Raw genomic sequence first — 15685 nt, forward strand, 5'->3', positions numbered from 1 at the left:
AAAAAAACATGAAAAGTATATTTTTACTATAAATATGTCATTTTAATAACACAGAAATGTTTCTTGTTTTTTTTTACTTGAATGTTTTGCTTTGGTTGACATGGCGATACTAATCACCTCATTGCTGAAAAGCACTCTTCCCTGACAAGGCTCTACAGAATACCCAGAGTCCCCCAGGAGAGATTGGCATAAAAGGGGTTAAAGACAATGGCTTGCATTTTTTCTTACAAACGTCTCCCTGCTAAATTTATTTCAAAACTCCGTTAATCTGCGGTACACAACATTCCTATTAGCATAGCCCAGCCCCCTCATAAAAATTCCAGCTAGTTTAATTAAAAAATGTAAATTTACTGTCATCGGAGGAGCGAGAGAATTAGGACAGCAACAGCATTTTTTATTGCTTAAGACATCAAATTGATTTGGGTTATTGCAAAATTGTGATAAAAGGTTATTGACGGCTTCAGACCTAAGGTTGTTTTTCCCCCTCATTTCATCCTATTTTTGTGAAGGCCGTAAAAAGGTGGAGAGGGCTGAGAAGGGTTAATGAGACTCACTGAGGGAGAAGGCAATCGCTGTTATGACTCATAAAAGAACACACACAGAAATGTGGCAAAAAAACATAGTTGGAGCCGATGAAAAGTTGAGAATTAGGGTGTGTTTGAACTGTCAGCATAGTTGTTTACCATACTACTATTTGAGACTGTAATTCTAGACAGACAAGGTAGCACACAGTAAAACGTGCAAGCTGTGTCTTCTATGAGCTTGTGTGAGTCTGTGTGAGATTGTGGTCAGTGGTCTACAAATTGCCGATATGAGTGCAATGCTTGATACTGAATATAAAGTACTGACATACTTTGCCTCTTCCTCAAACATGCTTTTAATTCTGTATACTTGAGAAGGATAAAACATGAAGTAAACACGTTTATGCCGAGAGGAAATAGAGAGGAAGAGAATGAAAAAATGAAATTAAGAGAGAGAGGTGATTTCAAGTCGATGCAGAAACTCAACGCGTTACAAAACCATCATAACTGGGGCACTAAAAAACACAGAACACAATGAAGTTTGAATCATCTTCAACTAAAGAAAATACATGTACATTTTGATTACGCATTAAGGCTGAACATGAAATTACAGAATGGTCTTCTCCTGATGTAAAATACATTGTACTCTGTGTTTCAAACACATATGGGTTAGTTAAAAGAGTCACATTCAATGCGTCCATTGTGACACATGAAGAGTCATAAGATTGACTTTCTAAAAATAAAAAAATTACTGTACACAGTAAAAACATACCACCACACGCGTCAACACAGAAGGAGAATCAAGGACAGTCTATGTGAATTACAAAACCTGCATAACACAAATATTTACAATGAACTTCATAACTACAAGGGGCACAGTCTCTTTCCTGATTTGTGGTGGATTTAGTAAAAATATTACTTAAAAAACAAACCAGTTTAGAATAGTTTAAATTAAAGACTTAAATTCACAGGGGGGAAAAACACACCCAGAAGTTTGTCCTCTAAAAAGCGTAAATTTGAGAACAGGATCTTTTTTTAAAGGAAATTATTTTATGACTTTACGAAATGAAGTACAGCAAAAACATTTTTCTAACACCTCTGTATTAATTATCTCCAGGTGAATTATTGTTTATACTGTATTTCCAGCCATACTACAGTGTAAATCTTCTTGTTCAACGGCTTCCATGGTTATATTTACTAAATGGAACTAGCTGAAATAATGGGCCATCTCTTGCTGTTCCCCCTGACGTGTGTAAGAGCATAACGAACACAGCAGTTTGTTTGCATTATCCCCTTGGCAACAAACCCTTAGGCCATTCAAGGTACCCTAATGACATTGCACATACCTACGTGGGTTAAGGCGATACCCATTTTTCTATGGCACAATACCTAAACTGATTCACATAAATAGTGGCAGTTGTTTAACAAAAAAGCAGGAAAAAAACCCTAAACAACATAAAACACACCTGAATTGTATCTGTTTCTTATTCTACCTCAGAGTTGTACTGGTTTCAATAACAAGCTTTGACTCTGACAGGACAAAATGAAACTGGCCAAGTGAACTTTTTCTCATGAGCATGCAAGCGCGTAGCGTTGTGAGCGGTGAGTACTACAGAACTAGGAGATCATATTTGATATTGCATTCACCCTTGGGCACTGTCAAAGCGCTATAAATAAGGGTGTAGCACACTTGGGTATAAGTCTACACAGCCTGCGCAGTTTAATCATCAACAACTTCCCTCTTCTGTTTGTATATTTAGTCAGTGATAAAGGCACACCTTTTAACTGTCAACTAATAAAGCTTCTAGAGAAATGGGAATAAAGAAGAGTACTCACCATATTCAGGGAAGTCGAAGTTAAATCCTCTAAGACATGTAACTTTCATAATATTACTCAACTCTATTAGAAATTCATTCGAATGTTACGTCGGTGGAAGAGTAACTGAGCGGAACGGTAACTAGATAAAAAAGCTTCCTTCAATCATGCCCTAAACTCCTTGACATATAATCTGTCAATAGTTTGTTGCTGAGATAATGCCGGGTGCCACGAGTGAATTTGATTGGCAGTTGGGGCTGGGCCCCTCCTCCTTGTGGTTTGTTGGTGGTGGTGGGGTGGGGTGGGGGGGGGGGAGGTGAAAGAATACGGAGCCACCCCTTTAGCTTGCAGCCTCCCTCTCTCTCTCTCTCTCTCTCTCTCTCTCTCTCTCTCTCTCTCTCTCGCTCTCTCGTGTGCTCACTCCTTCTGGTTGGCTCCCATACACACGCACACACGCACCGCGCTGGCTGGTCTGAACAGGCGGAGAGGAAACTACAGCAGAGAAGGAACCAGGGCTGTTTTTTTCCTCCCCTTAGTGGGCTGGCCTTTTCCATCTCTGTGGTCTACTAGCCTTTCCACTCTCTGGGGGCGGAGCCTGCACTGGCTCTATTCAAATGAGAGGAGAGCAACATAAAAAAAGGGGTGTTGTAAAAAAAAAAAAACATTTACCTAAAAAATAACAATAATAATTTCATATAAAGTCTGCTTTTTAGGAATTATAGTTTTAGATTATGAATTTGACCTAATATATATATTTTTGGGATAAGTAATGTATTTGAGACAAATTTACAATTGTTACAGCGCACTTATTCTGTCAGTTAAAGAAGTATTTCTATCATAAACAAGTTACCCGTTTTGTGTGTTTGTATCATGTGACTTGAAACGGTTTCATGAACAATGGGAAGAGGATTCAAACTGACATTTTTTAACTTAACATCTAACTGCTTAGATCCTTACAGGAAGAGATAACCTATATTGACCAGATCCACAATGATACATTACAGTGTGTGTAACTTGAGCCAGCACTGTTGTTTTAAAGTCCCAGATGAAGAATGACTTGTACAGTGACTCGATAAAAACATGCCACTCTTCCTGCAATTTTAGACGTCTACTCTTTCTCTTTCTCTCTCTCTCCTTCTTTACTTATACATTTACTTCTTTCCCTTCCATCGCTCCAACTCTCCAACTCCCTCCCACCTCACCCTATCAGTTTTCACTGTAATTTCAGGTGAAATAATAAGCAACCGTTACCAGGTGACAATGAATACTTTATAAGACAAACCCCTTATTTGCCTGGCAGTTTCTTCCGCAGTGGGATGCAAAGTGCCGGCAGAACTTGGGCTCGTAATGCCCATATTAGCATCGGACTTTGTAAAATATTCACATTTATACAGCGTCTCACACCGGACTGTACGTTGACTTTGCAAACCACCAAAACAATAACGTACGACTTTACAACACATACTTGTTTTACTGTAAAGGAACAATTAAGTGTTCTGTGCAGAAGAGCACACATTTGCTGTTTTTGAAAAGGAGAAATGTGCTAAGTTATGGTTATGAACCCTATACCTCTGAGCTGCAAGCTATTTCAGTTCCTAATGGCTAGCTGCAAAGTCCAAAGTAGGAACATAAAACAGGTTCTGGTTGATTCTGTGATCGAGATGAGTCATCCTAGTTAATAATGGAGAAAATACATCCTCCTTTCAGAGCACATAAAGGAAAAAAAAAAAAAAAACGTCCTTGCTGTTGTTTTATGCCACCACCCTCATTCTGCTATTTGAAGACTTATCAGGGACATTGTTCAACTACATAACATACTCACTGTTCAGTAAGGCAAAAATGTGACCTGGAAGTGCAGGGAGAGAGAACGTTGGGGGTTTGTGACGCTCTAAAAGAATGCAGCTTTATGATGTCATCAGCACCTCTGACTCATTGAAACTAAGCTGCGCGGGCACATATGAGGTTGTGATGTGTGATGTGCTTCACATCCTGTGAAATGGTACATTTATGGTGCTGCAGCGCCACTGTTCATTTCCAATAAGTTGAAGTGAAGGAACTGACACTGTACCCTCCCCATAGAAGGGTACTGTAGTCTGAATAGACAACTACAGTAGTATAGCCTGCCATGCAAGCGGACATACTTTACTCTCTTACAGAGAGTGCTACTGTAAACTACTGTACTGTCTCATACTGGCTGTACCAATGACTAAACTTTAAGAGCAGAACAAAATCCATATTGATCCTCACCCTCTCTGCCCCTCCATGGCTCTTCCTAGACCCCCTCACCTTCCCTCCCTAGCCTCCCCCCCCCCCCCCACCCTCCCTAGCCTCCCTCCCTCACCAGCCCCTCTCACCCTCCCAAGCCTTCCTCACTCTCCCTCCCTCACCCCCCCCCCACCCTCCCTAGCCTCCCTCCCTCACCAGCCCCTTTCACCCTCCCAAGCCTTCCTCACTCTCCCTCCCTCACCCCCCCCCCCACCCTCCCTAGCCTCCCTCCCTCACCAGCCCCTCTCACCCTCCCAAGCCTTCCTCACTCTCCCTCCCTCACCCCCCCCCACCCTCCCTAGCCTCCCTCCCTCACCAGCCCCTCTCACCCTCCCAAGCCTTCCTCACTCTCCCTCCCTCACCCCCCCCCCACCCTCCCTAGCCTCCCTCCCTCACCAGCCCCTCTCACCCTCCCAAGCCTTCCTCACTCTCCCTCCCTCACCCCCCCCCCACCCTCCCTAGCCTCCCTCCCTCACCAGCCCCTCTCACCCTCCCAAGCCTTCCTCACTCTCCCTCCCTCACCCCCCCCCCACCCTCCCTAGCCTCCCTCCCTCACCAGCCCCTCTCACCCTCCCAAGCCTTCCTTCCTCACTCTCCCTCCCTCACCCCCCCCCCACCCTCCCTAGCCTCCCTCCCTCACCAGCCCCTCTCACCCTCCCAAGCCTTCCTTCCTCACTCTCCCTCCCTCACCCCCCTCCCCAGCCCTCAGGCTGCAGTCTTCAGGGGGCAGCCCGGGGGGAGGCCTTCGTTTGATGTGGGCCTCGGAGTATTGTATGGCTGCATGCTGGAGAGTGTTGAGGTTGCGCAAGGGTGGTGTGTGTGTGTATGGTGTAGTGTGTTGTGTGTGTGTGAGACCGTGTGTGACATGGCAGGGGTACATCAGTCAAAGGGCCGCCAGGCCAGACGTTGGGCACCCCCTCGCCGTGCGCCTCAGGAGGGGCTGGTCTGTGGCAGGGCCCGCGCTGACTCCTCCGGTCTTCTGGGACAAAGGCGCGGGCCCTGCTTGAAAGACGTGAATTCAGCGGCTTTTGTGCCCAAAGCCCAGGGACATGCCGAGTGAGAAATCTGACCTTTGCCGACAGTCAGATTGTGTTTTTGAACCCCTCTTGCAGTCCCTGGCAGTTAGGGGCAAAGAGTGACTGAGCTAATGTGGAGAAGGGGGAGTGTTTCTGTGTGTGTGTGTGTGTGTGTGTGTGTGTGTGTGTGTGTGTGTGTGTGTGTGTGTGGTGGGAGGGGGGGTTAAATATGCTGCAGGGTTGACTCGTGGATATTCTGAGGGTGTGTGTGTGTGTGTGGGGGGGGGGGGGGGGCAGTATGAGAGTGTTTTTAACTTTCACGACTGACTAGCAAAACTTGAGTTTATATTTACCAGTGGACAATAGGCTTGTTTATTCTTGATATGCACTGTCCTGTTGGAGCCAAATTGGCAGGAAATTGGATATACCAAAGCTAAATGTTGGTGCTGAGGCTTCAAAAGCAGTTTGCCACAAAGGCATTTGCCCTTGTGTTGTTCTAGAGAGTCTGTGATGTTAGATATTATTCTGACTCACGTCTGTTTATATAGCTTCGTATATTTATTTATTTAGTTCAGCAGTGAAGGAGCTGAATATTAAACTTAAGCGCACACCTAAGACAGGGCTGACTGCTATGTGCTAAGTCCACCACCAGCATCTTGATAATATGTGACATTAATTCATCAGAATTTAATTTGACTTATATAATTATAACAATATGGTTTATCTCTGTATGTACACCGAGCATATTTACATTAGACCACATACAAAATTAGCTAATACAAAGTAATTTTGTCAATACAGGCTCAGTATTTCTGGTACAATGTTCTAGGGCGTACAGTGTGCTGGGAGTGGAAATATTATAGATAAACCAGGTTTTCCAGTCAACACATTGCTCTTGACACTGCTTTCATCCCTTGGTCCTGATCATCATATCTCAGTATAGTTCTCCGGATGCAGACCTCCATAATGCAATCCCCCTAATTCTGATCCCTTGCAATCTGGTTTTTAAAAGGGAAGAGAGAAAAAACAAAAAACAACATATTTCTGAAGGCTCGGCCCATAATCATTTTAGACAGATAGCCTTTCCCATTGCAGATGAGCAAATATTTGTAAACCAGCTATCTAATGGAAAATTATAGTGAAATTAGAGAGAAATTCATGACTGAGAAATCCGATTATCTCTAATTCTATTATGCCATCTTAGCCCACACAGCATATTTTTGTGGAGTTTTTTTTCCATAAATACCTATGCCAGGGGTCTGGATAATCGAATAAAATTGAAATTCATCCTTCCATTAAATTCAATTAGCTGCAATTTCTAAAGCCTAACAAAGATTTTAATTACTAAATTATAAAAAATTTCCCCAGCCAAACTGGGGGAGAGGGAAAAAAGTGCATCCTCCTGTCTGCAAAACAAACCCCAACAAAAAGGAAATTGTTGATCAAAAAAAGATATCCAGGGGAAAATGACATTAGGAGGGGAGGGGTTGGGGCCGCAGCCCAGAGTCGACAGCTCTGGGGTGGGGAGTGACGTGGGCCAAACGCGAGGCTCCTGGGCCGGGGGAAATGAACTTAGCGGAGGTGCTCTCCGTCTCTAAATGTCTGCCCTAGGAGTTATTACGTCATAATTGACTAATTGACACCTTAATTTCATTTATGGGGCTCCTGTGCTCGCGAGGCACTCTCTGGACGGGGCAGTGGTCCTGGAGCAGAGGCAGAGAGGCAGCAGGCACTTCTCCTCCCCCCTCCCCCTCCCTCCCTCCCTCCCCCCTACGCAGGTAGGCCCTTAGGCCTGGCAGGCCTGTCTCAGCAGACGATTATGCATTTGATAATGAAATGATCAGAGGGTGCATACTGACTTAGCAGGGGCTTAAGGAACGCTGTCCTCCTAGGTTTAAATCCCTCTGATTCATGCTGATAGGCAGTAGCTATGCATGCACGGCTATACAATCTGTCAAGGACCGCGTATAGAAAGCTGACCCACTTGACAGGTCAGGTCGTTTTTATTAGTGGAAAAGACAGGAAGTGACCACTGACAACCATCACAGTCCAGTTCTAGAACACAGGGCAGCGGAACATGTCTTACAGAACACTCCAGTATGGTGATGGGTTTAGGGTGGAGAGGGAGGTGGGTGAGAGGAGGAGGGGGGAGTGGGAGGAGGTCTGTAAACGGGTCAGGAGCAACCCACCCGGGTCAGTCTCGGGTCCATTTCCCAGCCCCAGTCCCAGGCCACCCCCCCCCTGCTCCTTCCCTCTGGTCGGCTGAAACAAAAGCTCAGTGGCCTGCATTCACTACAAAGCCAGGTCTGGAAAGACACCTGCTGCTGTTATTCACTTAAAACTCTTTAACTGCTCCTTCCTCTTTCAGAGGGACACAGATATATATACACACACACAGAGAGAGAGAGAGAGAGAGAGAGAGAGAGAGACAGAGAGAACCTTCAGACAGAATTGGGCGGTGATAAATTAGATAAATATGACTTTTAATTGTGTATATAAAGGACGGAATGGGGGATTCTAAAGAGGTCTGTCTAGTGGGAGGAGCTAATAATGAGGTCTGTCTAGTGGGAGGAGCTAATAAAGAGTTAATTCTAGGAGTGGCTGGGTAAATATGACCAAACTGAAACTTTAATCTGCTTTTTCCATTCTCAAGCTGGCAGGGTATTAAAGATAATCTGTTTTGTGTGTCATATGGCGGGAGATATGGATGGAGCTAATTTTTACAGACAAATCTGATATTTGTCAACTGGTTGGAAAAAAACCCGGAGGATTTTCTCCTAATCCTTCCTCGGGTGTGAAGACGCGTTAACAGTAAAATGCAGATGGTGTTCTGAGCACGGAGAGGGGACAGCTCTGAGAGCCATGCAGACGGCGAGGCACTTCGCTCAGGCTCAGTCAGACCTGAAGCTAGCTGACATCTACACATACCGTCCCCACAAGCAGTACAATATCCTCCTTTCATCAACATACAAACTTTTCTAAATGTACTTCTTTGTTGTTCCTCTCTGTGTGTGTGTGGTTTTTTTTCTTCTTTTTCGCCTTGCCGACACAACATCCTTAGTTCTGGGCTGTGTTCATCAAATATTCAGTTTCAACTCCAATCCAATAAGCAAAAGAAAACAAATTATAAATAAAATGGTGGCATAAATCTTTCAGGATCCTTCTTCTAACATCCCCTAGGAGTGTTTTTGTCTTATTTTGTCACATTAAGCACTTTTGCTTTCCGTTCCCACCGTTAGGCGTGGTTGCGTTCTGCGCTTGAGAGAAAAAGCCGCTCCCGTCTTCAGTTGCTCTGTCCTGTTTTGGCTCTCTTCTTCTGTGGTGTCGTTTCTTTTTACACGCAATTATCACTTGTGTAACTTCTGGTTTTCGTTTACGAGAGACGGAAAAAAACCCGAAGCGGATCTGATTGCTTTTCGGTCTCAAAGGGTTGAAAACCAACACGGGGCATGGCTCTGCTGTGAACTTTGCCCTTGGAAGCTAAAACGAAACCTAATAATTAGAGTCATGTCTACTGAAGCACATGACTGATGGAGCTAAGATGTACCATGTTTCAGAGCATATCTGCTCTTTCTAGCACCAGAACGCTAGATGACGAGACTTTGTGGCTCTCCACCACATTTCATACAGTGTCGATAGTTATCTCCAGGTTTCACTGAGGCCTTAATAATGCTGTAAACTGTTCACGATCCAACGCACGACGAGATTGAGAAGATAAAAGTTGAATGTAGCCTGAGGTTAGCAGGTGCCCTTACCTGAACACGTTTACTCCCCTCTCAAGCACTTCCTCTTCTGTTTTTCAATGGAAGCTGTGGTTTTAACCTGTATCAAACCTGGGGTCATTACCATTTCTTAAAATCTTTTATTCAGACGACAATTATATAATTCAGGGGACATTCTGTGGCCTGTCTGGTCTAATGCTGTTCTTTTAATTGCTCCTCCCCACAGCAAAAGAGCATATTAAACCCAATACAGACTCATGAAGCTTGTATAAAGTGTCAGAGATGTGGCAGGGATGGCACAGTGACAGGACCTTACGCTTTCGACAAAGCTCTCGTCTTCAGCCGCCGCTGTTCGTAGGTCTCCTTCACTTTTCATAAGCTGTGAGCACTTCCTGTGCCTTACAGTAATGGATAACGACAGAAGAAGAACCAGTAAGGAATGAAACGCAGGGGGTGAAGAAGAAGAAGAAGCTCCATTTGTTTTTATCTGTTGTGAGAGCATTTGTTTTGCACTATGCAGGGCTGACATCTATTGATTAGCTCTTCCAAGAAAGGAAAAAAAAACTGACATTATAAGCGCTATGAAATTCAGCAATTTTTTTTTTTAACCTTCAGCGACGTTTTTCATTCGTCTGTGAAATAAATAAATAAATCCCTACCACGAGGATGGGGTGTAGGGAAGGGGGGCTGTGGTGGGGGAAAAATCGCTAAAGCTCTTTTGGTGTAATTGGCTGAATAGCAAAGACAGCAGAAAATTTACAGGCAGATGACTGTGTGAAGGGGACTCGGTCACCGAGGAAAACCAACCCCTCAGCACCAAGCCAGGGAGAGGGGAGACAGACCCAGGCCGACCCCCCTCAGCACCAAGCCAGGGAGAGGGGAGACAGACCCAGGCCGACCCCCCTCAGCACCAAGCCAGGGAGAGGGGAGACAGACCCAGGCCAGCCCCTCAGCACCAAGCCAGGGAGAGGGGAGACAGACCCAGGCCGACCCCTCAGCAACAAGCCAGGGAGAGGGGAGACAGACCCAGGCCGACCCCTCAGCACCAAGCCAGGGAGAGGGGAGACAGACCCAGGCCAGCCCCTCAGCAGTAAGCCAGGGAGAGGGGAGAAAGAGCATGGAGCCAGGCAAGCATGGAGGCCTGACTGGCATCACTTAACCAGCACAAGCTGCTCTGTCTACCTTGCTTCAGGGTAAGCCCCAGATCTGGGTCCAAGTTAAGTAAATAACACCAGCCTGCCAGTCAACCAGCCAGCCAGTCAGTCAGTCAATCAGCAGGCCAGTCAGACAGCCAGCCAGCCAGCAAGCCAGATAGTCAACCAGTCAGCCAGTCAGTCAGTCAATCAGCAGGCCAGTCAGACAGCCAGCCAGCCAGCAAGCCAGATAGTCAACCAGTCAGACAGTCAGACAGTCAGTCAGACAGCCAGCCAGCCAGCCAGCAAGCCAGACAGTCAACCAGTCAGCCAGTCAGACAGCCAGCAAGCCAGACAGTCAACCAGTCAGACAGTCAGACAGCCAGCCAGCCAGCCAGCCTGCAAGCCAGACAGTCAACCAGCCAGCCAGTACACAACACTGACTACGAAAGAGAAATCCTCCCCAAAGTCACAGCACCGACACGTCTCTTAATCCAATCAAACTGAAGGGAGAGAGACAGAGAGAGACAGAGAGAGATAAAGAGAGAGAAGAAAGTAGAAAGAGGGAGAGAGGTAGAGAGGCAGAGGGAGGGGGAGAGAAAAGGATGTGCGAGACCGAGAGAGGAGGGAAACAGAAAGAGAGAGAGAGGAGGGAAAGAGACAGAAGAGAGAGGGAGAGGGAAAGAAAGAGAGAGAGACGGGGGTTTAACAGATCCTTTTTTCTGCATGTGTGTGTCCAGCAGCATTGGTATAATAACACCTCGTTCACAGTTTAGCTCTCCTCACAGGACAGGCAGGGATAACACTCCAAACCCCACAGCTTTATCTCTCCTGCAGGGTTCCATAAAATGCAGAGCCAGGATGCTGGGGTCATGTGACTGCCATGTAGGTCAGGGCAGATGGGGGGTGGAGGGGGTGGAGGGAGGGAGGGAGAGTCTGGGAGGAAGGAGGTTTTCGGTGGAACTGTTGAAAATAGCAGCCTGTAACCAGATTAGATCAATAAGGATTGTTTCTTTATCTGTCTTAGAATAGGAGGTTGAGACGACAGGCTCAATAAGAAGGCAGGTTTATGAACGAAAAAAGCGACGAGGGGAAAGGAGGTGAACCTAGATTGTCCATTTGAGGCTTTTGTATAAAATGTCTTAAGGTAAGCCTAATACCAGGATGGGGTGTTTTCAAGCCCAAGTCTATTTGCAACGTGCTAAATTTAAAAAACCATGTGCTGGGCAGCCGTCCGTCGTCCATATAGCACGTACTGGGCTACTCATCTCCTCCATCGCGTTAATCGTCACATAATCTCCAAGAAGTGAGTGTTGAGAAATAAGTGGAACTTACTGTGCACATTTAAGTGACAGCTGGCTGGGTCACTCGGATGCCAAGTAACAGGACACCCTAGTGTCAGTTTGCCTGAATAAATGTCAAAAATCCTAGCTCTCAGCTCTGACTGTACCAAATCTATGGATGAAACTGAAACCCTGAGTGAGATATCTTTACCAGCAGTTCGGTCCTCCACACAGGAGTGTGTGTTATGTGAGGGTCCTTTCAGTAGCCAGCTGTTTGACAGTGTGGTTTAACAGCAGAGAGCCTATCCACGGCATCCGGGGTTGATCTTATTAGTCAGATGTTGGATATTTATCAGGGGAGTAAAGTGCTTGTCCGGTCGAGACTTGCTGGGCCAGGACTGCAACTACCCTGCAGGACGAGCAGAGCAACACAGCCTCTCAAAACTCACAACCCTTCATCCATGGAAGTGTTATTCTGTAACCCAGCACTCACACTTTCACTTGTTATCTCTTTCTCTACAAGAGGAGTTTTGTCTCCTGCCTGGCCGTTACTGTAGACAAGTGTAAATGTCTTGAATATGTTGGGTCAGGTGGCTGTGGAGTCAGGTGGCTGAGCGGTGAGGGAATTGGACTAGTAATCTGAAGGTTGCCAGTTCGATTCCCGGCCGTGCCAAGTGACGTTGTGTCCTTGGGCAAGGCACTTCACCCTACTTGCCTCGGGGGGAATGTCCCTGTACTTACTGTAAGTCGCTCTGGATAAGAGCGTCTGCTAAATGACTAAAATGTAAATGTAAAAATGTACGTTCTAAATTCAATTGCTCATTTGACTGAAAAAGAAATCACCCCCCCCCCCAAATTATACAAATTCATAAAAAGTTATACACATTTATAAATACATTTAAAAAGTGTTGGGTCTTGCTGTATTCCGCATCCATGTTCTAGATCACCAACATGGCGCGTTCACAAGGGTATTTAACCAAACACGGACCATTTTCCAGAATAAGGAGGAAAAGGTCGATACTCCCGAGACCGAACGGGGTGGCGTAATTGAGCTCAGTCGTCTTGGTTTCCGTGCGAGTCGGTGGAGGAGGGTCCCGGTGGAATACCGGCAACGCTTGATGGAATACAAAAGATGGACAGGATGAAGCTCTGTGCTGTAGGCTGACCTTGACCTATCCCCTGACCCCTGTCTCCACTCAATCACTCCGTCCCATCCAGATCAATAAAGGACAGGTAATGTGCCAAACGCTGGGCCCAAAAGAGGAAATTGCTCATTCTGAATGACATCCTTTTCACGGAAGAAGCGGCAGGCACCAGTGGATGTGATATTTGAATAACCAACCAGGCCGTCATACCACTGAAGGATACTCTCTATGTTTACTCCCTATTGATCAAAAACCATGTCTGCCCGCACATAAAGGCCCCCTTCAATTGTTTTTCTTTTTTATCAGCTGAAAAAATACATAATAGAGATGATTTGAATTAAGGTTTGTTTTGCTTCAATTCATCTAGCAACGCAGACAATAGTAGTTGTTGCTAGGGAAACACGATAACATGGTTTCTGTCTGTTGCTCAACAATCAATTACTTTAATGTCTATCTGCTGGTGTTGACAGTGAAATTCAGAAGAGTCTGTTAAAAAGGCAGAGGGCAGGTGGCTTAGTGTGTGATCATACCATATACAGACGCTCTTTTGTTGGGTTAAGAAATTCAACAACCCTTGTCTATTTACAGAAGTCTGTGTTTCTTGTTGAAACAACACAGATGAAGGCCAAACTCAAGAGCAAAACCTTTAATAACATTAAACAGGTGAACTACATATTTTTCTGCCGACATGTATTTAGTAGTACTTAAACAAGATAATATATGTTTATAGGGAGTTATTAAAACCTCTTTACAACTAGTCTTGGAATTTATAAGAACCATATTTAGCAGAAGTGGAAGGACTTTAAGCTCTAATTCATTTAAAACAGACACTAGAATTTGAAGTAGGACACCTTCTGGTGACCCAAAGTCAGGTGTCCATCTGAACCATACCAGTTAACTGGTATTTATAAACAACCTTCTAAAACCTTCTAAAAGCTACAAATGCTTAGGCTAATGCTGATCAGTGTTATTTCTGTGACACTCAACCTAAACCCGGCTGACATTAAGCCTCCATAAGACTTTCATGCCACATTGTTCTTAAGCTTTTGACAAATTGCATAAAAAAAAACATATTTTTGGGGGCTTTTTTTTGTTTTTTTTTTACAAATTAGGGGTCCGTCCGAGGGGCCTAGCAGGCCCGGACCCCCTAAACACAAACTGTGTGTTTTACTTCTTTATAACTGTGTTTTTCTTCTTTATGTGGCTGTGACCCTCGCCCAATTTCCTTCCTCTACTTAAATTGCCTCACTCGATCGAAGTGCCACCTGAATATCAGCGAGGATGTTCTGATATGCCAATGACCACAGAGTCTGTGCAGTTCAGGCTGTTGAGCGACAGGTCGTCACTCCTCGCTAATACGGAGAGACTTGTCCCACATATTTCTGCGTCTCATGCAGAGTCTTAGGGAAAGCGAACAACTTAACACTCCCGCCCTCCCCAAACCAAAAGAGGCAAAAGGAAAGCAGGTAAAGAGCTTAACTGCCCCAGCGATGGCAAAGTAAATTGAGGGCTAATCTTGCCTCTAATGCCAGTATATCCCGACCTTTCAACTTAAAACTACCTAGTCCTGAGAGGAAGCAACCTTGAGGTAACTTAAGGTAAACAAGATCTATATACGATTTATACAATATCTATGAAAAATCTATACAATAGCAAGGCAATAACAATCATTCTTTGAGTCCATTCAATTTTAGTCTCATTAATACACATTCATTCTTTATTTTATGTCAGTTAAGTTTAAGGTCATACCTTAAACTGAATCCGCCCCATAGTAACTGATAACAGCCTGGTATCTGGAGTCCAGAGCTGTGTTCCTAAAGTTCAAGATAAATCTAAAACAAACTGAGAACCTCACAACCTCGTAACTGGAAGTTTAAGGATTAGGAAGGATAAAAAAATGTCCATTAAAGGAATGGGTTAAAGTCAATCGGGTATTGAAGTAATTGCATTCATTTGCATTCCGTAGCAAATAACAGTCTGGCTCACCAGCAAATTGAATACTAGTCACTGACACTATGGTTGCTATTAGCCTTTTGTATAGCAAATAAAAACTAAATGTACAGAGGTAGTGACAACATACTGACACGAGGTCAGCCTTGTCTGGACAGACTTCTACTGGACATTATTTTCATCAGACTCCCACACAACTGAGCCAGCCAGGCTGAAAACAGAACTTGTTTATACGCCAAACCTTTACTTGTTTATACGTTTATATGCCAAAAACATTGAAACGACAACGTTTCAGACGGTGTCTGTTTTCTTCAAAGTTTCCTCAAGGCTCACTGTTGCTGCGCAGTCCCTTTCCACTGAAAATAATACCACGCTCCATCTTTCAAAGATGTACTTTTCCTAAAGCATTGTTGATTGCCCTGTGTCCATTACTTGGAGGGATTATGATAATATTCCACATTGTGCTCGGTGTGATGCACAGGAAATTCAATACTCAAAAGGTTAATGCAATCAATTAGGATGACAAAGGAGTAAAGTAAAACCCTCCTGCTTGTGGAGAAAAGACACTGGAGAAGAGAAGGGGGAGAGAAGGTATTGAAAGCTTGAATGGACCGCAGAGAGAAGAGGCCCTCGAAAAGAGAGAAAAATTGCATTTATTCTGCGTGTACCGTTCAAAGGCAACCGTTCAGTGACACACACACAAACACACACACTGAGAGGAAGCAAGTAAGAAAGAAAATAACTCTTAAATAGTTAGGGAGTAATACAGAGTCATTATTTTAAGCTGAAGGTAATCAGATATGTGGATTCTCACACCAGAGGCCTAAATGTCCAT

The 15685-nt window shown here is 44.7% G+C and overlaps 1 protein-coding gene and 1 long non-coding RNA gene across 2 annotated transcripts in view; both read right to left on the bottom strand.

The window, feature by feature from the left end:
* casz1 (castor zinc finger 1) overlaps positions 1–2711 on the bottom strand; it is a 61397-nt gene extending 58686 nt beyond the window's left edge. Inside the window, 1 exon segment of the mRNA XM_062460260.1 lies at positions 2358–2711. Within this exon segment, the coding sequence (XP_062316244.1) occupies positions 2358–2406 (49 nt within the window). The 5' untranslated portion in view covers positions 2407–2711.
* A 3555-nt stretch (positions 2712–6266) lies between these two features.
* LOC134019394 (uncharacterized) overlaps positions 6267–15685 on the bottom strand; it is an 85559-nt gene continuing 76140 nt past the window's right edge. The window contains exon 5 of the long non-coding RNA XR_009930009.1: positions 6267–6615. This is a non-coding gene — a long non-coding RNA (uncharacterized LOC134019394). The remainder of the gene's footprint in view (positions 6616–15685) is intronic.

Source organism: Osmerus eperlanus, chromosome 4 (assembly GCF_963692335.1).
Source record: "Osmerus eperlanus chromosome 4, fOsmEpe2.1, whole genome shotgun sequence".
In the NCBI taxonomy this organism is placed as follows: Eukaryota; Metazoa; Chordata; class Actinopteri; order Osmeriformes; family Osmeridae; genus Osmerus; species Osmerus eperlanus.